Source organism: Trachymyrmex cornetzi, unplaced genomic scaffold, assembly GCF_001594075.2.
Source record: "Trachymyrmex cornetzi isolate Tcor2-1 unplaced genomic scaffold, Tcor1.1 scaffold276, whole genome shotgun sequence".
Classification (NCBI taxonomy): domain Eukaryota; kingdom Metazoa; phylum Arthropoda; class Insecta; order Hymenoptera; family Formicidae; genus Trachymyrmex; species Trachymyrmex cornetzi.
In genome coordinates, this window is record NW_017297438.1 from 35,198 (window position 1) to 61,632 (window position 26,435).

At 41.2% G+C, this 26,435-nt stretch overlaps 1 protein-coding gene across 1 annotated transcript in view; it reads left to right on the top strand.

Annotated features, from left to right (window-relative positions):
- The window catches only part of Tet (tet methylcytosine dioxygenase-like), a 57,891-nt gene that overhangs the window by 24,680 nt on the left and 6,776 nt on the right, over positions 1–26,435 (top strand). The window contains 5 exon segments of the mRNA XM_018508862.1: positions 12,625–12,699; positions 20,657–20,887; positions 25,405–25,642; positions 25,897–26,132; positions 26,310–26,431. Of these exon segments, the coding sequence (XP_018364364.1) occupies positions 12,625–12,699; positions 20,657–20,887; positions 25,405–25,642; positions 25,897–26,132; positions 26,310–26,431 (902 nt within the window).

The following is a 26,435-nucleotide window of genomic DNA, read 5'->3' on the forward strand; positions in this document are numbered from 1 at the left end:
TTTTTGTCTGCTTTCGATGCACCGCATATTCTCATTGGTGCAAGGCTGGTTTTAGATTTCTGGAATTTATGAGTCTGATCGTGTCGTATATGCGGGGATCGAGGGGGCAAGGGCTTTTCCGCTCCTTCCTTCGGTCCAGGACCCTTGCCGACGGGAAAACTGGCAGATGGTGACTCTATTGCGTTTAATCGGCTTATCTCATTGGTACACCTTGAAAGATATAATCGCGCGTTCGTTTCTCATTCGTGATTGCAAAGAAGTGCTAAAGAGACCGCATTCGATCTGATACTTGACACATAAATGTTTAGATTATGAATAGAGAGTCGTTTTTTTTGTCTAGACGTTAAATATCTGTAAATTATTATGCATGTTCTTTCTGCATTCAGTTGTTACTTTTCGGTATAAAATTAAAATTAGTATTCGTTTTAAATTTTTTTTTTAGAATGAAATCTTACTGTAAAGAGTGAAAATTGAACTAGTCTTGATAAAGAGTGGTTCAATTTTCAGTCTATAAGAGTAAGATTTCACTCTTCAGAGTGAGGTTCACTCTGAAAGTTTTAGAGTTCATTTTCTGATTAAATAAAGCAAAGGACGTTCACCGAACTAGCAGAACGGAACTAACGTTTAGAGAGACATTAATTTCGACGATGCGTGATGATCTAAATTCGTGAAAAGTTTGTATCAGTAAAGCAGAAAGCGAAAGAAGGTCGATCACCCGATCGTTAAGTACTCGAATTGTTGTCATCGAAATAAACATCCGGACACATCTGCGCGCGCATTTTTCACAGCCGCCGTAAAAGGAAATGAATTTCCTCTACACGTGGCCCCTGTTTCATTTCGATCCATGCAGCTTCCAAAAGAGCACAGACATCTGTCCAAGTTAGGAACAGTTGCCAGATTTCTCTCTCTCTCTCTCTCTCTCTCTCTCTCTCTCTTTCTCTCACACACATACACAGATTCAATGAGCAAATCAATTTCGATGAATCAGAAAAATATAAGAAAAAATTTTAAAGATAAGCTAAATTTCAAAAATAATTGAGTAAATAAACAAATAAAAAATTTTTTAATATTTTCTACATTATTTAGTATAATATTTGTATAATGTATTTACACATTATATCTTTCGAGTGTAAGAATGTAGAGTCCCTATAATATAGAATCTGGCCACGCAACACAAAATGGCTGTATATGTATGAATCTGGTATGAATATGTGTGTATATATATGTGAATCTGATATGAATGTGTGTGTAAATGTGGAATGTATGTTCTCCGAATGTATGCTACATTTTGATTGGTACTGCCATTTTGAAGAGGTTTAATATTGACCAATGAAAATAATCACGTTGAGTGCAGTCTACCTTCTGGGGACACTATTAGAACGATTAAGAAACTTTTTCTCTTATGATATTTACATATCGGAATGATAAAAAAAATTCCCAAAAGTTTGAATAATTTTGATCGCGCAAGGGGAATTACCAGAAAAAATATTCTCGGAGGGGAACTAACGGCGCTCCCGTAAGTAAGTAACAAGATGCGTCTGATGTGTTTAACATGACAAAGAGGATAGACGCACTGGATGCGCGTCACAGCATCGGTTCTCCCTGGAATCGTGGTAGTGACAAAAACCCAGGTATATATGTGCCGGCTGATCGATACGGTAGTCTGTGTGAGAGAGAGAGAGAGAGAGAGAGAGAGAGAGAGAGAGAGAGAGAGCGAGCGAGAGAGATCTGAAATATAATAATTGTAGACAGCTGTGAGCTGAGAGAGGATCGGTTGCTTTTGACATCCATGCCAAATTGAACACAGCCCTTCTTTTCATTTAGAATCTAGATAATTCATTCGCGCGCTTCATCTTTGTTTCTCTGCGCAAAAATTTGCAAAATTTATCGCATTTCAATATTTCTTACACAGACACACATTGAAAGAAAATAAAGTAACGCAAGCGATCGTCATAGGTATACAAAATATACATATACTGTACGCAAATAATAATTACTTGTTTTTATCAAATATTTTAAATATTCATAATCTATTATAAGTTTGTCACATCAAATTTATTTCAAAATATATTTTGAATCTTAGTAAATTTAATATTTCAATCAAGATTATTAAATTAAAACAACTCAATCCGCTTATTGTATAAAGTCGTTTCTTTGATTAATTTAATAATATTCTTCAAAGAAAATTAATTCTTATTTTAAACATATAATAATGAGTCTTCTAAAATTTGTAATAAGTATATTTTGTAATTACTGTCAAGAAAATATTCTTTGTTAAAGATAATCATTAAAAGGAAGAAAGTAAATTGAGTAATCACTTTTTTTTACAATAAAATGATATTTCTCTGTGTGTATTATCTAGTTATGCGTCAAATTTTTTATATCAAATAGCACAATAAAATGTATTAAAAATTTCGCAGAGTTTCTAGATTTATGTAAATAAATTATACGAAGGCGCATAAATTGACAAACCGAATTCGCTATTAGATTCCATAGAATGTTTCAAGGTCTGTTACAGAAAGCCTGTTCTTTGTCACTACACTGCATTCGGAAACGTTGCCTGCATGATGCATCTTGTTATTCACTCGTTAGAGAACAAGATGAAGAATTCGAAGCATCCGAACGAAAAACAGCCACTATAACTTTCTATGTCGCTTTCATCAAACTTCAAATCTATTTCATAAATCTATTTCATTTTAAGTATAACGAGGGTGCCATTAATTTAGCCACACACACACACACACACACAGAAACTGAAAGAACAAACCTAAAAATACATAAAGTATCGCGTATAAGATGGAGAAGTACTATTAAAGGGAGCCGTGGCCGGCGAACGAGAGCTCGCAAGCGGCAGAAGATAGCGACGGGCACCGCGGCTATTATCGTACGGACACGTATGTAATGTATGTCTGTAGGTTAATGCAATTCGCTCAGATCTCATTGCGAGAATAGTGCGGTAGGGAATTGATTGATTGGCTCTTTCGTTTCAGCGCAACGATACGCATAGTCGCGGTCTGTCGCGCGCGAAAATGGTAATACCTTGACCGTGAATGCAAGTGAGCGATGATAGTTTCTTTACATCCGAACCTTTTTCTCGGGTTTTCCTTGCGCAGCAACCCAGGGACCCAGGTAGTCCAACGCGCTCATGTCGTTGACCTCTGTCCCTTTATGTCGAAAGTAAACTCTAATAGCATATAATAGCTTCCTTATAAAACCTAGCACTATGTCGCCCGCGTTCCTCGGGGTGTAGCTATACAATAATTATTATTATCGCTACGTCTCGTTTTTATTGCCGCGGTGTGAACGAACTGGAACGATCAGATTTTATTGGAAGAAAGAAAGCCAATCTTTTTAACAGTTAATTTTGACCCGTGTTGTAATGCCACGGTATAAATTTAAATCGCGAGGAGCGTTGCGATTGGTCGTTGATAGATCGAAAAAAAGGCAGCGACCGACGAGACAATGGCGGAATATTTTTATAGCGATTCGTGTTGCGGTGCGGTGCGGCACGTCGGCAGCTACATCAACATGACCGGTTTCCATTGGGCGTTTTAACATCTGCCGCTTCGAATCTTTCGGCTGTGTGCGTGCGTATGCGTGCACTCGTGCGTGCGTGCATATGTACATCTGTACGTGCGTGCGTGTCCTGCCACGCAACGTCGCGCCGTTTTCCCACTGGAAACGGCGATCGACACGCATGCAGATATATACGGTATGCTACTGTACGACGTTCCAGCTAGGCCGGTCGATCCCAATTCCCGCCCTTGGGAGCGAGACAGCGATCGCCATCGATTCCGCCGGTTTTCGTAGAAAAACCGGGAGAGGACAGTAACGGCGTGATGAGAACACCCTGTGTAGGATAGGGGGGTAAAGCGATGAATCATCGTATCCGTCTAGAAGGCAGGCGTCTCTTTCCAGGCCCCGGAGAAGCGAAAAACAAACTGTTTACGACGCTGATCGAGCATTACGAGCTTTCCGGCTGATACGTCGCCTAGCAGCGGCAGCAACGGCAATGGCAGTTAGCCGATGTCTTCTGTTCTGCCTCGCGCGTGGAGTTATGAACGAATTCTTGAGGTGGCGAGAACGCCCGTTCGGCAGGCAGCTTAGCAATTTTAATTAAAGGCGGAAGGCAGTAAGTAAGGCACGCTGCGCGCCGGAATCGAGGGCTGCGGTACCGTCTTCCGATTAATAGTTGGAAATTTCTCATTCCGCGCCGCGTCTTTCGCCGATCTAACCGAAGCAATGTTGCCCGAAAAGATTAATCGTTATTCCGTTACACGAGAAGGAATCTTACTTTTTTCGTCATCTCGATGTATAGACGGAAGGAATCTAAATTTGGATTGTTTATCTTTTCGAGCGGTTTGTTTAGGACGTGCTTCCGTCTCTCCGTCGTGCCCGACAAAGAAATTACCTGAGACGGTTGATGAGATACAAATAATACCTGGTTCTATCATGTCTTTAATGAGAGACGATTATTTTATTGATAACGTGGAGAGTAAAATACGGTGCTTTCTGTGATTCCGAAGTTTGCCCTCGAAAGAGGAAAGCGACGGACGCGCACGCGGATGGACTCTCTCTCTTCTCGCCGTCACTCTCCGTCGGTCAATTTGGCGCACTCTTTTTCGTCCCATCCGTGTCTGCGAGACAGGAGATGGGACAGCGAGAGAGGGAGACACGACCTGACTACGTGCGTACTACGCAACGATATAAATTGAATAGGTAGAGACGAACATGGCCGCTCGCTCGTCGTTCGCTCGCACACTCGCTCGATGGATAGAAAAATCCTGGGAACGAGACCCCCGTACAAGAGAGGCTCGGAACGAGTCAATGAAAATAAAAAGGATGTCAGATTGTCGCGGCGTCGGAAGTTACGGATTAAGTTAGGAAGTAGACAGTTAATGTCGCTTCGGAGAGTGAGATACGAAGATAGATAGAGAGAAAAAGAGAGACATATCTGTACATATACGTCGCGCGATTCTGCGCCGATTGTCGTCATTATTTTCGCCAGGGCTCGAAGAAACAGCATTTGATCTTCGAAAAGGATATGATCTTTAATACCAATTGAAATTCGCAGGTTTTTGTAAATAAAAATCTTTTATGTGTCTTTTATGTGTCTTCGCGTGAAAGCGTCGAGATTTAAAGTATAAGCAACTTTAATCGTGAAAGAATCGGATCAGTCTCTCAAGTGGCTGGGTGCGAGTATAGAAAGTCACTTTGTCCTTATTATAGGAATAAAATGGATCAAGCAATCTCAAGCATTTACCTCGACCTTGGCAACCTAACGCAACCACCCTACTTATACCTTCGTGTAGTCGCATACTTTGAAGAGGGTTACAACCAGGTCGGTTGATTTGCGTTTGAACGTGAGGACACCCCGCTTTCTCATCCTCTCCATCATATAGAATCGCTCGATTTAACCGGTCCGTGTACGACTAACTTGATGACACGGTGAGTGTCGGCTGTGCCTCTGATTGGTAGACGACATAGGCCCGGTCCCACCAATACAAGATCAACTTTAACTAGGTTTAACTTATTGTCTATCTTTCCTCTAACTCTTATATCCGTTTCTACTAATGCAATTTAATTTTAATTGATTTAACTAACGCTTCATCTTTTTCTAGTTGTAAGAATTAGGAAAAGACGTAAAGTAACTTGAACTGAGATTAAAGTTAATCCACATTGGTAGAAACAGGCATTAGAATCAGAGAAAGAGATAAAGTAAATTGAAATGAATCGAAATTAAAGTTAATCTTACATTAGTGGAACTGGCCCATAGCCAATAAAGACGCCAAACGTTCGAATATTTTTAGCATTTACATTTTACAAGTCTTCAATATTAACGTTGGAAAACGTAAATGTAACGTTTTCTAAATGTAAAACAATCAACTTTTTGAAGATTTCTTTCCCTATACTTATGCAAATTGCGTTTTTATTAACCGCAAGGATGGCCGATTAAACGAGCCAACCATCCACGCGATCACCCTTACTAGGAGGAGGAAGATGGTAGGGCCGTCACCCTCAAGTCCAGGGGATGCTAATGCGAGGAACTGACCTAGCTATCCTCCCTGCCCCGTGTGGCGAAGGTGGCGATAGCGGGTGGCGACTACCGTCAAGTAAAATACAACGTGGGGGCGTCCTTGACTCGACAAACGCCTCTTCGTCCCACGCGGGTTCTGTATTAAGATATCAAATGGCCAAATCCGAGGGTTCCCCTACTTCACTTGCCGAGACGTCATGTGCCTCGACACGGAACTACCCTTTTCTGGTGGTAATGTATCGCTTGCCCTGCTCTCGCAGTCTCTGGAGGAGCCGGGCAACGGGGGTGGCTTTCGGGATCATGAATGAAATCCCTCCTGGTGGCCCTACCCTGGGGTGTCCGACCCTCCGTACCTATTCCCCTGTCCTACTCCTGGGCAGGAGTAACAACACCCTTATGTTCAAAACAATAACATGACCACGTGCGATGGCCACGTGGTGATCCCTCCAAGATTTTGGCACGGAAGAGCAATCGCGATCTACCTATCTGGAGAGAATTTAACCATGTTTGCAGTAAATCTGAAGAAAATTAACTGTCTTGTTGATTTCTTTCGTCACAACACTATCGAAGAAAGTATCACTCCCTTTCTTCGAAATGAACGTTCTTTTTGATGCGTTATTCTTTTACATTGAAAAGAAGAAGCTAAGATTGATAATACGACATATTACGTAATTCATGGACCCTTGAAGAGTATTATAACTATTATACATTCAAAAAAAAAACTTGATAAAAATAATACTTTATATAATTTTATTTAACTGTAACGAACATTTTGACAAGTAGAGAAATTACGCGGGACATCGCGATAATAGCTGTCCTCGTTAAAAATAGCACCTGATGCAGAAGAAGTATTAAGTATTCCCCTCCTGCTTTAAAAGCACGTTACTTCCATTACTTACACCTGCCAGCCAAGTCTGCACGCAGTACCGCCCTTTCCACGCAATCCTCACGCGGTGAAAATCATACGCAGCCGTCGTCATCGCGTTGACGCCGACGAATTTTACTTACTTTAGTTTTACTTTTTTTTTTCCAGGACATCGAAACACCATCTACCGTGTATAGAATAAACTTCCCGATAATCTTGAACTTTTTGATCGGCAAACTTTTTGAAGAGACCGATGACAGTTTGATAGGTTTTTTCTCTTTTGTCAATGCAATTGATCTTCGGATTTACATATCTTCTTAAAATCTATTATTTATTCACGCTGTCCAAGTTTGAATTTTATCGAAACGCTGAACTCAATTTGAATCGAAAGAGGGACTGTGTTCGACGGAAAGACGTCGCGTCGCGCCGGTTTGCATGCGTAGCCGCCCTTGTGCCATGGGCCGCAGGATTGTATGGAAGCCAGCTGCGAGTCGGCGAAGCGCGACGGACTGAGGCCGCGTGTACTCGGAAACGTTGTAAAAATAATTATTAAAGCCGTTACCACGCCGTACTACTTGTTCGTCCGTCTAACACGTGTACCGGCGACGCCATGGGCGGCGGTCCAAGGTTCGTTGTGTGCACCTCCGGAAGTCGCGACCGCGCCGATACTTCTCGTCGATATAATAGAGCCATTAATCGGATCGTTTCGAAAACGTTCGTAGAGCAGAGTTTGATCTCGTTATAAGAAAGACAGACAGGTTGCCATCAAATACAAATACCACGAAGAACAATAATATAATAATCGTTATTGCGAATCCTTGTTACGCTATTACGTGTCTCTTTCGATGCTGGCGAAAGAAATTATCTGTATTCGAGCCGTTCTACTCGGCCATTACTTTCGTTGGACAATTTAGACACGAGGAATAACCGCGGATTTCTCGTTGGCGTTAATTACGGCCGGTTTTCCACAACGAGTATCATTATTCGCGGAAACTTCAACGCATCGTCGCTTTTTGCACAGCACGCTTGGCAACCTGTCTTTCCATCCGACGTATCTACCATTTTTAACCGCCGCACTTCTAATGGGTGCAACGGTTTTTTCGTCCGTCCCGTCGCCGGCCATCTGTCGCACAGTGAAAATGGTTTTGATGAAATTAAAGTCAGCTGATCGAAAAACCAGCGTCTAAACATTGGCGCGATCTTTCCAGCTACACCGAGGTACGACACAACGAGCGACAGGTCGGTCCTAAACTGGAACACTTCTCGTAATCGCTAAACGCGATCCTTTTAACCTCGAAACACAACAGGTGTAGTCAAACCGTAAGATATTACAGACCAATTACAGTCGAATACGAGGAGGATGATTGGTCAATTTCTTACGGTTTAAGGCTTAAAGCCTAAAGGCTTTTACGCCTTAAAATTTCATTGTAAACTCGAGGTACGAGAGATATCACGTAGGCGTTTTTCAACGCTGAAAGTTAACGGGAACGGAAAGGGCTTCCCTCTGAATGACAAGCGCAAAAATTTTTTGCGAATGACAGAACCCGTGGTTCCCTGCGTTTAACAATTCTATCGGGCTCTCCACCGCATGCGTGTGACACGCGCGCAATGGACGCGGTACAAAGAAAGGAAATGTAGACTACCGGGATGCCAAAGTGACGGCGGTTGCCTTTATTGACGAATCGAAGGATACATGTACGTGGAACATGAAAATCCGTGATTTTTTGCCGACGTTTCCCTATCCCTTTCTCCACGATTGTTGATAAAATATTAGAAGCGCTGAGAAAATACAGCGTTTTCATCCCCGAAATATTTATGAATAATTTTCTCAATAATTTAAGAATTTTAAGCACGTGTAAATATTTCAAATACGATAAAGAAAGCTAAGAACGGTCAAATTTGGATATCTGAAATAAATTAATTTAATATAAGAATATATAACGTATTATTTGAAAACATCCAAATTTGACCGTTCGTGGCTTTCTTTATCATATTTGAAGTTTTCTCAATAATTTTTATCGCGCAGTTTCTAGAGATGGCGCGCTTTAAAATTTCGAACGTTATACAGTATCAAAAGGATCGCGCGTGACACTGCAAATGCCATTTTAAGTCGCGTCGCGGAGCACGAGGGAGAAAAATTAATCTTTACAAGATTCTTCAATAAAATATTTCAACGATCGCATGAATGAACGTTTGCGCAAGTACGTGACACTTTTGATCGGGTAATACATCCTCGTCCCGTAAAAAAAGGAACCAGGCACTATAAGTCCGTCTACCATCTAGCTCGGCAATTAGAAGCACGCGTTTCGACCGGCAGCTGCCAGAGCGCGGCGATTTGAAGATAAGGTAATTAAAATATTTCGTAAACACGTTTCCTCGTACTGGCAGATGCACAGCTCCCGATAAGAGAAAATGTACGCTACTACGCTTCGTCATATTGTATTGTCCCTCTGGCCGTCGAATTTCTGGACGCCACAGGCGTACATTACGGATATTTGGAAAGGTGGGAAGGTGGGCGGGGGAGGGAGGGGAAGTATCATGGAATTGTTGCTTCTTCTCTCTTCCGGTTATTTATTATTACTTTAAATTACCACAAATTTTGGGAGTCTCGTGATTTCCAGAAGATGCGCATAGCAGATGTGTGCCGCGCTATGAAGCGGGCTGACGTTCAACGTTTTCTCCGGGGGCAAATGCTTGATGTCGTTGAAACTTAAATAAATATAAGCACCGGCTGCCACCAGGCTGCCTCCTTGCTTTCTCGATGCAACGTAACTTATAGGGGCTGTTTCTTAAAGGACTGTTTACATTGCGGAGCCATGGAGGCATTCGAAACTCCCGTTCTGTTATAACACCGAGAATTAGTGGGACAAATGAAAGACTAGAGGAGTAAATGAGAGATCAGGGCTTAAATCGTCTTTCCCTTACTGATTTCTCTATTTACATGTGTGCGATTTTCCGCGTGGAGATGCACCGAAAGAAAAGCGAGCGAAAGACGCCGGTGAATTGATCGAACGAGGAAGAGAAAGAGGGAAAAGATTTCTTGGCTTCGACGATTAATTACGCTCTCATTCCCGCCCTCTCAACGATGCATCGTCGATATTGACATTTGCCTTGCCTCCTTTTCACCCTGCTCATCTCTCTCTCTCTTTCTCTCTTCCCTTCTCCCTCTGTCTGTCTGTCTCTCTCTATTTTCCTCCCGCACCGCGCACGAGAGAAAGCTGCGCGGGCGGGAGAAAAGGCCCGAGAGGGAACATAGATATATACACATAGATTTTCTTCGCTAGAGGCGGGATGGGGTGGAATCGTGGAGGGCCTCCGCCGCCCCTATCTTTCGAGCGTGTGCTTATGATGCACCCGAGCATTTTTTCCTCGTTGCCTTGCGAAGAGGCAGGTAGGTTGGTAGGTAAGGCAGTCAGGTTGCTAGGAATGCGCATATAAGGGAATTAGACCATAATCGCCCACGCGTGTGTGCGTGTATGTATACGTGTTTGTGCCGCGAAAGGGGACGTTTTTCCGCGCCTGCCTTTGAATCACGATGTTCACTCGTCACCCTCACCCTCGCCCTCACCCTCGCAAACCAATCTTGACCTCATCGCATGGCAGATTACGCCTGCCTCTTTGAGTGCGGAAAAGTCGTCAGATATTAATAAACTGTTTTCATTGCTTCTCCGCAAAACGGCGCAAAATGGCGGTATACAATTATGCAATGATTAGAACTGCGTAAAGATAAAATCATGAGTACAAGAGCAATAATTCTAAGATTCTAATCAAGATGTTAATCAATTGTGCAATCTAAAGTTTAAAAACTTCCGAAAATAAGATATAATAAATTTCTTAATCTATTTTAAACTTAATTAGCTTCGTTATAAAATAAATTATGGACAAACATCCATTTCGCAGGAGAAAGTTTCTGTGATTTCCTAATTAGAAATGTATCAGACACCGAATTCGCTATTTTTTCAAGCGTTTGATGTCTAAATGTTGAAAAGTTTTTTAAAACCCATCAGTCCCCTGTGTTAGCTATTTAATGTACATTCTTTTAATCATCAGTAATTTCTTAACCTTAAATAAGTAACAATATGAGTGAAAGACATTTGATTAGGCCATCTTCACAGATAATGACATACCATTTAAATTATCGTGAACATTAATAAAAGAGAGGGATTGCTTTTTCTCCGGAGGATTATGATGAAGATACAATCAATCGATCAGCAAATCGTTTGCCATCGGCGCCTTCATACCCGAGAAGAAGTTTTCTTCTTTTGACCATACATGCGATCGTTTAGTTCTAATTAATGGTCACGATAATTTAAATGGTATGTCATTATCTGTGTGAAAATGACCTAATCAAAGACCGAAACATGTAATACTAATAACTTGGATGTATATAATTCGTATGTTCTCGGTTAACTTCGTTTATAAATCTTTGTGATATAAATACATCTTTATGTCTTGACGTATTAATTATTGAAGAATAATTTAACTGACTCTTATATGTCCTTCACTCATATTGTTACTTATTTAAATGAGAGAAAAGAGTCCTTTACTAATTTATATTTATTCTTAACCTTACTTATATTAATTATTTATTTTATTACTTAATTACACTGCTTAATTAATTTTAAATGTTGTGTATACATTTAAACTTTTGCATTTATTGTATTATCTAAATTTTAATCTCATCATTTATTCTGCAAAAACAATCCTAAAAATATATGCGCAATTTTTATTTTTGATATTTAATGAGCTACTAATCACGTAATCGTGCAATTAGTATGCATGATTCTATCTTTCTAATAATTTTGTTGTTTTTCTTTTTCGTCACACTCGTCGATAAAGATGATAAGCGATTATTTGCGGTTATCATATGTTCTCGAGGGAACGTATCATATGTCGGTAAGCACTAACTTTCTGAAGATAATGCAGTTTTCTGCACGTATTTTATATAATTTGTATGAAATATTTTTATTATTGAAGGGACAATAATTTTTTATGAAGTTGCGTGATTTTTATTGCAACACGAAAATGTCATATATATATTTTTCTGTAAATTTTGTTAGGTTATCACAATAATTTATAAAAAAAGTTTGTGGGTAAAGCAGTAATGTTATCGACGCGCAACAAGATGTCTTCTCTATCTTATAGAAATTGTAGGATGTTGAAAATCTAAAAGCTTTGCATTTCTTTCGAACAATGATATTACATAACAATCGCAAAAAAATAATAACAAAGCTTTGTATTCATATATACGTCGCGTTTTCATTATTTTATCAACATGACATACAAAACATGATTAAAGTATAATAAATTAAATTTCTCCGAAACATATATATATATTATTTACGCAAAATATATTATTAATATAAATAATTAGTACTGAAAAGGATAAAAAAATCAAATTGAAAAAAAAAACGTTGCCGGATAAGTGGCGAGATTAGGTCAACGATCTGTGCCAGCCGAATTCAGTGCATCTGTGCCTTTCTATCCTGGAATCGTTGGAAACACTTTATATACACCGCGCGTCCAGAATCTAATCTAACACGCTCCGGCCATGGAAGTTATACTTTTATTACCGGTTCTATTGAACTTAACGAGGTCAATTGAGGCGATACGGTTGCCTTGATTTTACGATAGCCGAACGCGATGCGGCGATAAACGGCGATCCCGCCGACCATAAATTGTAATCCACCCACGCGTTTAACAGCTCCCTTTTCGTTTTCAGCACCTGTACCACCTGCAGACCGGCGAAGGGGCGTTCCGGGAACGCGGGAGGGGACGAGGCAAGGGCGCCACGAGGGTGAGTAATGCATCTCGATTTAACTCTACGCTTTCCATAATTCAATTCTTAACTTGACAATATAAATGGCACGTGACGTTACTGATAACTATAGAACTATATATATTCTAAATAGGATAATAACTTATATATAACGATTATAATAATAAATTCTATACAGAATTATTGTATTCTTCTAACTTTAAAATCCCCTACATAAATCGTGGGGAGTATTATCGTCACGTTGACTTATTCTTGGATATATTCCTGCAGAGCGTAAAGATTCAAGGATAAATCAACCCTCCGGAGCTGACGCCAAAATCTGTAATATAGTTACCAACGCTGGGTCTGTAATTTAATTTAAATGTTAATTAGAGTGCACTAATTAATTTCTGGAAGCCAGAATGACATAGCTTATATAAAAAAAGAATTAATATCAAGTATAAATTTTAATAAGAATAATCCAAGTTTGCAAGTGTAACAAAGAAAATTGAATTGTTTAACATTTGTGACAAAGAGATTTATAATTAAATGGATCGAAACGGATGGACCGTCAGTTCGGAGATTTAAGGCTAATTGCGCGAACTGTGTGACGTGGTGAAGAAAATAACTGAAAGTTTATCGTCTATCGAAATGGACCGCCGAAAATCGATGACTAGTAATCTATATTCTTAATTGCCTGAGATGCCGCGCCGTAATGTGTTCAACCCTACTTCGCTGACGCAGGCCAGCTATCTCTCGGTACCGGCTGTACGGAGTTTCAGAACTGATATTAAGCAAGGTGGTATTGATCGACGCACGTTGCGCCTGTCCGCGTTACTGCACCGCCATGTTTAAAATCCGCTTGTGCCTTAAGCCGCCGTGAGGACTTGAGCACGCATGCGGCGAAATGACGGCGCGAGCAACTTTATTTCACCGTCCTTGGGGCGTACGGCGTTTCATTTTCATTTCCTCGCGAAGGCAAAGATGTCAATGTTCAACTCGATGTTGCCTGCAGGAATCAATCATGTAACTTTCCCTAAAACGGGAACGTGAAAAGTGAAAATTTTTTCTGTATATATGTGTGTACATTCATGACAATTTTCACTTTTCGCATTTTCGCGTAAGGGAAAAAGTTACACGATTAACCCTGTGATCATTACGCTGTCAAACTGAATCACAATTCAAAGTCGACATTAGGTCTTCACTTCGATCACGCTTGAGCTCCTCTTCTAAGACAAGAACGAGGTGTAATTTCCTATTATCTTATTTCTTTCTCGAATTTACGTTATTCACCGAGTTTAGTAGCGTGAAGAAATCGGCCCGGCGACCCACGGGGCCTTTTTCTTATCTAATCAGTCAACATGTGTGGATAAGATAGCTCCACATTCCTATATTTAATCGCCCTGGTAAAATAAGATAGGACCACACTTGTATATATCCGCTAAACCCCAAATCAAACGCGCCTCTCATTTCTTTTCTCTTCTTTAACGCGTGTTCCTTGTACTTTCTCTTCTCGGGTCTATTTTTGAACGAATCATCATCGTATTGCAACAGTACAGCACAAAACGTACATATACGTAAAAGTAAATAAAAGTATATAACCTAAAGAATGAGAAGGAGATACACAAGCGTGATAGCGTCCCGTATAATATAGTAATAAGACGAAGAAAATCCTTGGCTGGCAAAGATCAGCGAGCTGAGGAAGGCTTAAAGGTAAATCCGTGAGGCGGTCTTTCGAGGACTCGTTTATTAACGTCCCTGCAACTTGTTGCTGAGCGCGTTGCCATGCCGGCCCTTTTGACCTCTTTCAGGGCATCTCTATCCGCGTCGGTCCTCTTAACGACGCCTGCGGAGGGACGAGTTCCTCGGTCGGATCGATTATCCGTTAGCAATTGAAACTGATTGAAACATCTGTTTTCTTTCTTCCTCGAATTACATGAAAGACATCGAACAGGCAAATTCATCTTTTTACAATAACTCTTGGATCAAAACTCTTACATCTTCGGCAATTTCGATCGTTTTACATTTCAAATACGAAAGAGCGTTCGGATAGCCATTTTGCGGGCGATTCTAAAAAAAGACTTGAAAAAAATTATATACTATTAACTCGACTCTATCCATACTTAATGTCCTCGCTAGAACGCGCGAGCGCTTTTCGTTCCTTCCGATACATAAACATTTCTCTTGACGGCGCGGGCGGCAGGTATTCTCTCGCCCCACCATCGGCCGCGTTTTACCCCCTCTGTCGTATCAGCCACCTCCAGTTACAATGACGTGTTGGTGAACCATCCCCTCTCTATCGCTGCCGTCGTCGTCGTCGCCGTCGCCGTCGCCGTCGTCAACGGCAGCGGCGGCGGTGGCGGCGACACCAACACCAACGTCGGCCCTATTGCTCCCATCGTCTACCTATGGAGAGCCATAGCAATTTCGCGACGCAAGTTTTGTTTTTCCTTTCTTCTCCGCGACTTTACTGTTGGAGCACGACGTCGTCCCGCCAATACTTGAAGCGTGTTTTTCTCGTATAATACTCCGATATTTTTTCCCCTCTTATTATTACGAGACGCGTAGCTATTATGGAAAGTTTAATCTACCTACGCTCGTAAATAATGCTGTTAAAATTGTCAGACCTATAATATACAATATAATGTTGGGTATACACGTAATATAATATTGTTGAAATATAGCATAGTTTGAGTAGTTAGATGTAGTTTAATCTTCCAACATTGTGAGAAAACTTATGAGAGTGATGCATCTCAACTCGGGAGAATTAAGAAACGATGTAATAAGATTTTAAGCCAGCAAATATTATTTGACAATGTTAAACAAAGTATTTGTTTTTTTTTTTTTTAATCATAGTGTGAATACACAACAAATTAGAAATAAAGGTCAAAATAAATGGTCAAGTTGAATCTTTAGTGCTTAAATAATTCTATTTGAATTCGTTTTTACTCCTTTTTCAACATAAATCTGTAACTAAATCTAAAACCATAACTAAAAGTCATCCTGATTTATCGCTAAATCGATCGGCGCTTCATTTTCTCTTTTTTGAATATCGAAGAAATATCGGATACAGTTGAATACACTTAGTTAGCTAGGAACGCCAGACAGTTGAAAACGCCAGACTAAGAGCCGTAGAAAAACAAAAGTACAGAAAGAGAGGGAATGGAAGGACACGAAGAAGAGCGGGGGTCATGTAAAATCGACACGAGCGTGCACGAGCGTTTCCGAACGAAGCGGAGCTGTTCTACATGGAAGAAACGGCGTCGTGTCGTTGTTTCATGATGGAGCAGATGAAGAGGTAGACTGCCGAAGCTTGTTTACACGTTCGAAGATGTCGAAGTGGAAGAAGCGGTCAATGCAGCGGTCAGGAGTTAAACTCTGGAATCACTCTTGAATCCTCAAAGATAAATTACGAGATAATCATCCCCTGTTCCACGATCCAATTTCAATTCCTCTTCAGAATATCGTTGAAGATTTATGTCAGAAAAAAATTGAACATCTCGCTGGAAAAAAAGATGTTACGTACTCCGAAGATTCCATTAGGGATACTCCTTGATTGGACCTTCCTTGGTCGTACTTCCGATCGTGCCGTCATGGCAGAAATCGGCGCGTCGCGAGGAGACGCAGGAATTCGCGATATCGCGCCGCGATAACGCGCGACGCGAAGGCCCCAGTGGGGAGATAAGGGGAAGCGAGTCGTGGGAGAGAAACAACGAGGCACGACCGCGCACACCCACACGTGCGATTGCGCGCTCGTGCTCTCGATGGGAGAGAAAGAGAGAGAGGGGGAGAGGGAGAGGGACGAAGAGGGAGCGTAGAAAGGTGGGAACGCAGTCGGCGAGCGCGAAGAGGCACGAGAGGAAGAGGAAGAGGCAAGAAAGAGAGAACGGGGAGAAGGGATGCGAGCAAGAGGGACGAGGAGCGGCGGGGGGGCGGGGAGGGTGGAGGAGGAGGTACCGGAGGAAAAGGGAGAGGCGTCTCATGGGAGTTATTCGGCGGATCGCTCCGCGACCAGAGTGATCTCTCGTGAGTGTGAGAGCGATCGATTCGATCGGTTATAGTTGAACAAGTTGGAGCGCACTCAGGGTTGTATTCGGCGCGAATCCTGTCCGGTGGGAAGTAGTTTCTCAGCAGTTTCTGGCACGGGTTTCTTGCCTCGCCACACGGTGTGGATGTCATTGCCGATAAATCGAGAAAGGAATCACGGTGCGCGCGCGAAGAATAAACGTAGGGAACGACATATGTACATATACATACGTAACTTGGCTCGTACGGAGTCGATTACGGAGTGATCCCATTCGTGTGCTTCAAGTGCTTCCAGGCAAGATTTTAGAGGAGACGATCAAGTGTGTTCACGAAGCATTGGCCAGTAAAGAACGTTGTCGCGAAAAGTGAGTCTCTCTCTTTCTCTCTCTCTCTCTTCTTTATTCACGATTGCACGATGAAATATTACCTTTTTAATTCATCTCTTAGCGTCGACAGTGCGCAATTGGCACGTGTTTGGAGCGCACCTCCACAAGCGCAACGTTCCCGCTTCTCTTCGACCGGCCGGCAAAACTCTCGATAAATCGTATTTTTATACCGTTTCTTTTTTTATGTATATCAAATAAATTGAGAAATCGTGAAAAACAGAATGGAGAATATGAGAAATCTGACGATTTGATATTTCGTCATCGGTCTGCAGTCGTATTTATATTTTTGGAGTGCTTCGGAGACTCGAAGCGATAGCGTGGATTACGATGTCGCAATACGATTCCTTCACGACGTGTACAAAGAAAAAGAAACCGAATGATTCATAAAAAGCCTCGAGCTACTTGTATATGTGAATGTGATATTAAGCGATAGCTCATATTTTTTTCTATTCAATGTCACGCGTAACTCTGTTATATAATTCTTTTGAAAAATTGCAATTGGATTCGAAACAAAACTTCGTCGCTTAATTGATTTAGCCTGTACGTAACACGCTCTCTCTAAATTAACTTTATACAAAGCTGCAGGCTTAGATTACGTTATCGATTGTTGTCGAAGTTGATTTAATACAATAGAAAGAAATATGAGAGCCACGAAGTTATAAATTTTATGTATTCGCTCTTAAAATAGAACAATAATTATTATTTTTTCACTACACTAATGTAAGTTTCTTTATCAGCCAAGAGCAAAGAATTATAACGTATTGCTTCAAAATTTATAAATATACAAATTAATATAAATAGAAATGGTTAGGACAAAATACAACACAATATTCTATTTGTCCTCAATCGTTTTTATTTATATTGATTTTTATTTTTATTTACAAATTCTTACGCGATGTTATAACCATTTGCTCTTGACTAATAAAAAGGCTTAGTATTGTCGAAATTATATTTTTAAATATATACATTACATTTATAACAGTCTTACATATTCATCATTTGACCCTCATAATCTTTATTACCTATCGCTTTGCAAGAATCGGCCTTTCATTTTACTGTATTCTTTAATAGACAATTCAATTTCCGCATAAATTATCATAACGAGTCGCTGCTGTAAAGATGTGTTACAATTCCAACACATCGGATTACGTAAGACAATGGTCGACTTGTATTTACAAAACCCTTGCTCTTCAAGGACCAATACCGAGCGCGAAACTCGACTTCGCGAATTGTGCTCTGTCGGTTACGCAAGTCTGCATTCGTCTATCGTGTTCGCGGAATTTAGGTCAAACGACGTGTCCTCCGCCACTATCGGCGGTCCGACGAAACGTCACGAATTCCGCTCGTTTATTAACTTTTTGCTGTTCCATCACTGCGCGCGCTCGCACTCGCGCGCAGAAACCAGACGACGATCAAGGTGATCTATAACGGAGAAAAATATACGCGTTGACCTGCGAGTAATGCGATCGATTGAGTGAAGCTACTCGTATGAGACGCTCGGGAAAGAATAAAATATCCACTGACTTGTTAGAGGCGTACTAAGTTGCAAAAACTTCACTAGGATTTAATAAATAAGGAATCACATCCACACAGAATTTTAACACTCTAAATTTGGAATCTATTCTCGATAAAAGGTACTATTTCTTCCTTACTCTTTTCTAATACCGACTCTTCATGTATCACTATGTGATGTATATTAATATCTTTCTAAAATAAATTGGTGTGTCGAAATAATAAGTCGTGTCGTGTTGCACAGAATGTATAAAGGGAAAATAAGGAGCGCGATGAAGCGATAGTATCGTGTGTACTTATACTTTCATTTGGCTTAAGTCAACAAAATGTGAATCACCACGAGTGGAATGGCCGACGCTGACGTTGAAATCGGTTGGTGGCGGTCGGTCAATGGCCACGCGCCAGCCACGTGGTTTGACAGGGCTTCATGCCCGATTATTTCCAGAGCTCTCGGCTCTGGAATACGAGCTTCATAGTAATTGGCAATCCAAATCTGTCAACATTTGCGCTAATCTCGACTCGATTATCATTCGTAATGAAAATATCACTGTCGACGAGTCCTCAATATGAAAACTTTAACAATGCTCGATATTGCTCTCTAAATTCTTTGGAGTGGAATCTCACTCTAAAGAGTGAAAACTAGGCCAATCTTGGAAAAAAAAGATTCCATTTTTAATCTTTAAAAATAAGATTTTATTCTTCACAGTGACAGTTCACTGTAAACGTTTTAGAGAGGGTATTTTCCAACTTATCGTACAATATTTGTACATAATATTTGGAATATAGTAACGTTAATCGAAAATGAAGCGAAGAACTGTAGCGGAACTGAGTTCTCTCCCGTCGTTCTCCGAATCTTGAAAACTCTACGCGCGGATGATCCTGGATAATTGGCTATTCGCCCACATCTGTATGAGAAGGTGAATCGTAACAAGATCTAAAATAAGTATAGACGATGAGAGAGTACCAGCTAATCCGAACCGTCTCTCTGAAAAAGGTCAGTCGTCTTGTCTTACATCTTACTAATCGATGACTGACATTTCAATGAAACCATCATTCCCTTTTGGACATATTCAATGAAGGTTTATAGGCCCAACGTACCTGCACGAGGGCATAAAAGCGGCAGCTTTTTAAGGGCTTTTTCCGTTTCCTTCTTTCCTTTTTCTTCTTTTATTTGTTTTTATGAAAAAATGGATCTCTTTAGATCTACAATGTGGGAAATTTTTTATGAAAAACTTATGATTGTGATTATACATTACGTCTTTAGGATCGCCGTTGATCGTTTCCGAACGTTCAACGTTCAGAACTTGTTCTGTTATAGATGAAAAGAATAGTATTTTAATATTTTATTTTTCGTAAAACGCGGTACATACGAATGGAAATTTCGAAATACTGATCCAAGCAACTCACTGGGTGACAAATGTTCCACAAGAGAAAGAACTCTCCTTGTGAGCTCAGCGTAGGTCCCACTTGGCGCCCCCCGTCTATTTATAAATCGATGCATAATATAATACATATTTGACACGTGTCGTATATCGAAATGCAAAGGCGATTTTAATGCTTGACAAATAGCTTTGAAAAATCGGCTACGTCATGGCGAGTCAAATTCGAAATGAGATGTGAAAGGAGACATTTGTAGAGAAATGGTGATCAGCTTAGTTGACGATGCTTGTTGAACTATGGAAACCATTTCAGCCGCCTCGGCCTACTTAAGCGGTGTCGTTATTTTTAGCATTAGGGTCACCACTGCCGTATAGCTGGCTTTAGTACCATCCTTTCTTCCTACGATTTGAGTCTAATTTTCTCAAGACCCTTCGTGACTCATCGTTTCCATGCCATGCTATTGATTTCAATTATAAATTCAATCATAAATTCGATCAACCTACGTTTAGATCAAGAAGTCTTTTTTTGCATAGAAAAAAAGATTTGCACAAGATTTTACATTACTCAAATATGTGCCATGTAAATTAATTTCAGAATATATACTAAAATCATTTTTCAAATTGTAGAGTTTTCTACGAGTTTCTTATTATGTGCGAGACAGGTAAAAATTAATGCGACAATGTTTGTTGCAGAATTACCGAAAAATCGCACGGCAGGTTAGCACACCTGATAGCGCACCAGCTGGTCTCGGCAGCCCGCAGGGTGGTATTGGCGGTTTGCAGCAACAGCACCAACAACAAACGCAACAATCTTTGCACCAGCCCGATCCCATGCAGCAAACCAAGGACAATCTCAATCCCGCGGCGAACCAACAAACGGGCGCCCTCAGAAACGGCAACCCGCCACCACCTGTCGTATCCATGGTAAGTTTTAAACCTCTCTATTACAATTGTTTCAATTACATGAATAATGACAGATCTCTTCATCGCGTTCTCTCTTTTATTATAATAAATACTATTGCGATAAAAACTCGAAACATGTTACGTATGCCAAATGTGCACCTAAGACACCGATTTAAGAAAATTCGTAAGATTGGAAATCTTAGACCGCTATCATAGTCGATTCTTATATTTAAGACTATCTTAAATCCAATCTTAAGATGTCATGAATCAATCAGAGAACAGTATCAGCATCTTAAGACATTACTTAAAATAAGAATGGACTGTGAATACCGGCCTGTGTAAAGAGATTTTACAAGGATCACCTTGTAAAGATCAAATTGAGCCGGTTAGGACATGTAAGAGCAATGTTAACGTTCGCGAAGCGACGTTGCTCGCGACGGTCCATGACTGCAAAGGAATCGACTGCCGAAATAGCGGCGTAACATGGAGGGCAAGGGTAGACTACCGGCAGACAGTGAGTGCGGGGGCGGTGACCGGCCGCCAACGCGAATCAATACCCGCAGGAACAGGAACCACCGACCTACCGAGAGAGACGGAGAGAGATAGAAAGAGATGGAGACAGAGAGAAAGAGAGAGGGGAAGAGGAGAACGACGTATCCCGGGGACGAAAGGAGAGAAAGAGAGAAGCGATGAAAAGCGAGCGGTATCAAGAGGTGGAGCAGAGAAGTAACGATACGATAGAAGCCGGCAAGGGTAGCCGCTCGCGTCGCAGGGGTACGCCGAGGTACGCCGGGATAGACCGTCCTCGCGATTCCTATATGGAGATTCTTTCTTTCTTTAATACATATCGTCCCGCTTTTCTTCGTCTGCCGATATTAACATTTTAATAATTCTGTTAGAATTGCGTTTCAAGATTGAAAATTAAATTCGGCGCGCAGTTTGTAAGATTGGATTTGATTCTCTGAAATCTTCAGATTGGAATTTAATTCGAAAGAGTAAAATCTCAGTCTGAAAAATTGACAATTGAGCCACTCCTTTTCAACACTGACTCACAATTGTCACTCTTTAGAGTCAAATTTTACTCCAAAGATTTTAAAGAGTAGTATATAAATTTACATCGAATTATTTAAGTAAAAAAAATAAATATTATTAAATATTATTAATAATTCTTGCCACTTTTTTTCGTAACAACGAACGATTGCGGATCCTCGAAATAATCGCGGGTGGTGGGACGCGCAATTTGGGCGATAAATGAATCATCTCCACATGGTCGTTCGTATATGTGACACGTGAAATTCTCTACGTGTGTATTCTTTAATGAAATAAATTACATATCGATACATGGATAAAGCTAGTCCCAGACTGTGCACGATTCGTGATTCGAAGCAGTACGAAATTCGCAATTTGCTATTCGTATGGGATTTGCAAATAGTGCAAATGGACATATATTTGTCGAATTTGCATTCGTCGTTTACCATTCGTGCCAATGCGCCAGCGAAGTGGTTTTGTCGAAATCAAAGGGCGCGAATCACCACGAATCGTACATAGTCTGGCACAAGCTTAAGAGGGATACTGCATATCGCGTATTGCGTCGGCGATAAAAATTCGTAACCTTGTAATTGAAACGCGTTTTTTTAGCGTTTTGTTCATCGAAGCGAATTGTTTATTCCACAGTGTACATTTGAACTTACTAAACGTTCTTCGGACAAAAATCTCAAATTATCCCCTCAATATTACAGTAATGTCAATATTATAATTTCACATTCAAGAATATAGATACAACACATGGTGTTACATAACGATTATATTGTTGAGTGTGAAATTATAACATTGATGTTATGTTATTTTAAATTATTGTCAACTAGGAAGGCTGTAATATATCAATTCCAACATGATATATTTTAGAAATATTTGCAAACTATTTCATTACAAGATTTCGAAACATTTCAGAAATTTTACATGAAATTTTTCTAAAATATAAAATATGTCCAGAAAGTTCGAGTTTTTAAAAGTATTCTTTTTCTTAGAATATTTGTATAATACTTTTAAAATATTTTTGTGAAATATTTTAATACAATATTTCAAAAAAATGATTCACATAAATATTTTAGATGAGCTTTACAATTAATTACGTACATCTGTGGTGATTCGTTGTCATTAAAATGCGAGGAGCAGAAGAAAAGAGATTCAGTTAAAATTACAAATCATCAATTACATCTTCAATGAAAAAATCGAACCGAAAGTCGCAACTACATCATACAATCCCAAGATACATCATATAATCACGAAATGCTATTAATTCACCCGAATCGAAATTGTCAATTAATCGGAACGTTGCCACACGCAGCCGTGGTCATCTTAATTTGCATAATATTTCGATATATTTCGTGTAGCGTTCAACATTTGCGTAAAATGCGTGCGTATATATATATAAATGTCCAATTCGTTATCTTTATCGTTAGCTTTATTGTTGCAATGTCGATATCACTTCCAGACGTAATAAACTTCTACATTCGCGAAATACGATATATGTCATGGTTACCAAATATAATCTGTTGGTGTGCGTCGCTCCCTTTCTACGTTGCATTCAAACGCGGGAGCGTTTTCATTGATGTCTACGCCCGGCGTTAATTGTACATTTCGCACGTTTAAACGCGGCTATATCCGACTGCGGCGAACACGTTCGGTGTCGCACGCGGCACGATAATTGCTAATGCCGCGGCGATAAAGGAATCAACGTTACGGCGGGGTCGTATTCGTCGGAGCATCCAATTATGCAATAAACCGAAACCGCGAAATGCCGCCGTCTGATCGTCGGCGGTGCGCAAATTGCGAATTGCGTTCCCGTCGCCACGTACATGCGGTTTAGCCGCACGCGAACGTTCGCAGAAAGCGAGAGGGTACACCTGTTCCCTCCTCCCCATTTCTACCGCGTTGAAAATTCCTTCTTTGAGATCCAGGCACGCGTCGCGTTGCATCGATTACAGTGACTGTAAACGCGGAGTTGCGAACTCACCCGCGGTGGGTAAGATCGAGAAAACGTAGGAGTGGGTGGTGAAGAGCCAGTGAAGAGCGGGCCGGGGTCGACAAACTCTCCCGCGAATATCCGCCGGAAGGGCAACTTGGCTCCCGAGGGTCATGTTTGGGTGCTGTCACAAAACGTTCCGTTTTATCACGCCAGGGTCTTAGGTTGCCCTAGGTCACGATGCCACGAGAACGGAAGGATTTTCTCCCTGAGGGAGAGACAGGGCGCGCGTGCGTGTGCAATGTGCGCGTAAGATGGAAGAGAAGGAGGATGATACCGAAGGTATCCCGTGCCACGCTTGGCGAAACGCCCAGCTCTTTGACGCTATCAGCCTCGACCACAAACACCGATTCACGGCCACTACTACGAGGGTTCTCAGAGAAAGAGAGAGAGAGAGAGAGAGAGGATCGACTCCCCCAAGCCTTGAGATAAACGACTCTCGGGGAGATCGAACGTTCGGCACGAGCCGTTTGATTCAATAGCTCGTATACGATAACGCGTTAAATGTCGAACAGAAAGGGTTCACACTTGATTCTTTCTGACATAAACAATTGCTTTCTATCACATGCATATAAATGCATGCATGAACTCGGGACCTAAGGCTTTTATCTATTTGCGAGCGCGATGTGTGCTTTACCAGCGCTTTTGGATTTTGGAGCCATGTGTGTGATCGCTTAACGGGGGTTGCTCATACGGAAACTCGATAGCTAAGCATCAATTTAGAATGATGAAGCAAAATACGATTTCCTCCCGACTACCTAAAGATCTAAAAACGAATTTGCCTGCTGTTCGAAGTTTGAATGTTCATCTCGGTCTCGTTTCTAAAGATCAGGATGCGTCACTCGTTGGTAATTTATGGGGTAACCGCTGTGAGCCGGATGACAAAAGATCGACCGCGGTAAACGAACGAACGAACCAATCGTCCTGACTCTCGTTTTGTACAAAGTTTTACAGTCTGGCTGCGAGGTTGCCGGCTCTTTCTTCTCCTTCGACTCGCATCGTTGCGGACGGTTCCTCTCTGCCTTGCTGTGCCTCCATACGTCTTTTTTTTTCCCTTCGACGCCGTCTCCGTCGTTCCATCCCAGCTCGCCCAGCTCTCTCTCTCTCTCTCTCTCTCTCTCTCTCTCTCTCTCTCGCGCGCGCTGTTCTCTCGCTCTATTTCGTTGAGAAAACGCGGGACAGGCAGGCAAAGTCGAGAGAATAGTCGGGCGAATGGAAATAAACGAAAGTGAACTCGCATAGCTCCATTTTTAAGCACATGGCGCGTCATTTTATCTCCGGCTATTGCCGTTATCATTGTTATTTATTACATGATAAAATAGTTTTACAAAAGTGTATATACGCCAGAATTACATCTATAGATGCCTGAAACAAAGCTCAAGGTAAAAATGTTACCTCTAATATAGATTCCATTCAAATTTTAATCCTCAATTCTCGATTATGTTAACAAAGAATTTCACGGTCTGAAGAAAACGACGTTAAACGACAATTCGTCCATTCTCTTTATGCGCAGTCACCCGGAGTGATGCCGTTTTACGGTGATTCCGGCGCCGGTTTCCGTCCCACAGCCGGATTTGGAAATACGGTTTGGCATCAGGGAGTCGGACCAGTTGGCACAGTAGCGGTCGAAACATCACCAGCACAGTGGCCACCTCAGCAATTCATTCAGCAGATTCCCGCACCAAATCAACTCGAAGAATTAAGGTATCATTCTCAGTATGGAGGCGCAACACCTTACCATCCTCAAGCAGGTGAGTGAAACTCAAACGAATAGCAATACGAAGCAGATAATGCTTGCGAAATAACAGGGATATTTAATATATAGTTTTCCGGTAATATCATTGTATCACTCTAGAAAAGAAATAAGTTAAAGTTGTCCGAAATAATTTCCGTTTTTTTAAACTACCGTATATACAGAGGGTTTTTCGTGAGAGACATGACCATCTTTGTGTCATGTCATGTAAGATCGCGTGTCTATATCAACGTATTAATTTCAATATTATAGTTCCGTATCAGCAACAAACATTTATAACGACGGACCAGTCTGCGTTTCAACGAGCTGGAACGACGGGACAGTACACCATCACGGGGCAACCTTCACCGTTGACCCCTGTCGGAGGACAGACAGTGGTTTCGACGCCTCAGAGGCAGTTGAATGGACAATTTGTAGATCCCTCGGCTACCACTAATCAATCAGTCGCTTACGAGCGACAGGACTACGTAAATGGCTATCAACAACAAGTAAGTGTCTTTGATTATGTAAATATGTAGCTCCAACTTACACTTATGTTTTTTTATTCGCGCGGATCCATTTCTCACAATTTTCTCGTATTTGTCCCTATGTCGATAGCCATTCTAAAGAATCATATGAAGCATTTGCAACGAACGCTACACACCGCAAAACGGGGCTTCTTGCAGGACGTGACAATGGCGCCGCCTCCGTCGACAACTCCGACGAGTCGCAGCAGCTCAGTGCATATGGACAGTCAACAACAGCAACAACCACAAGGAGGACCACAGCAGCCATCGCAGCAGCAGCAGCAG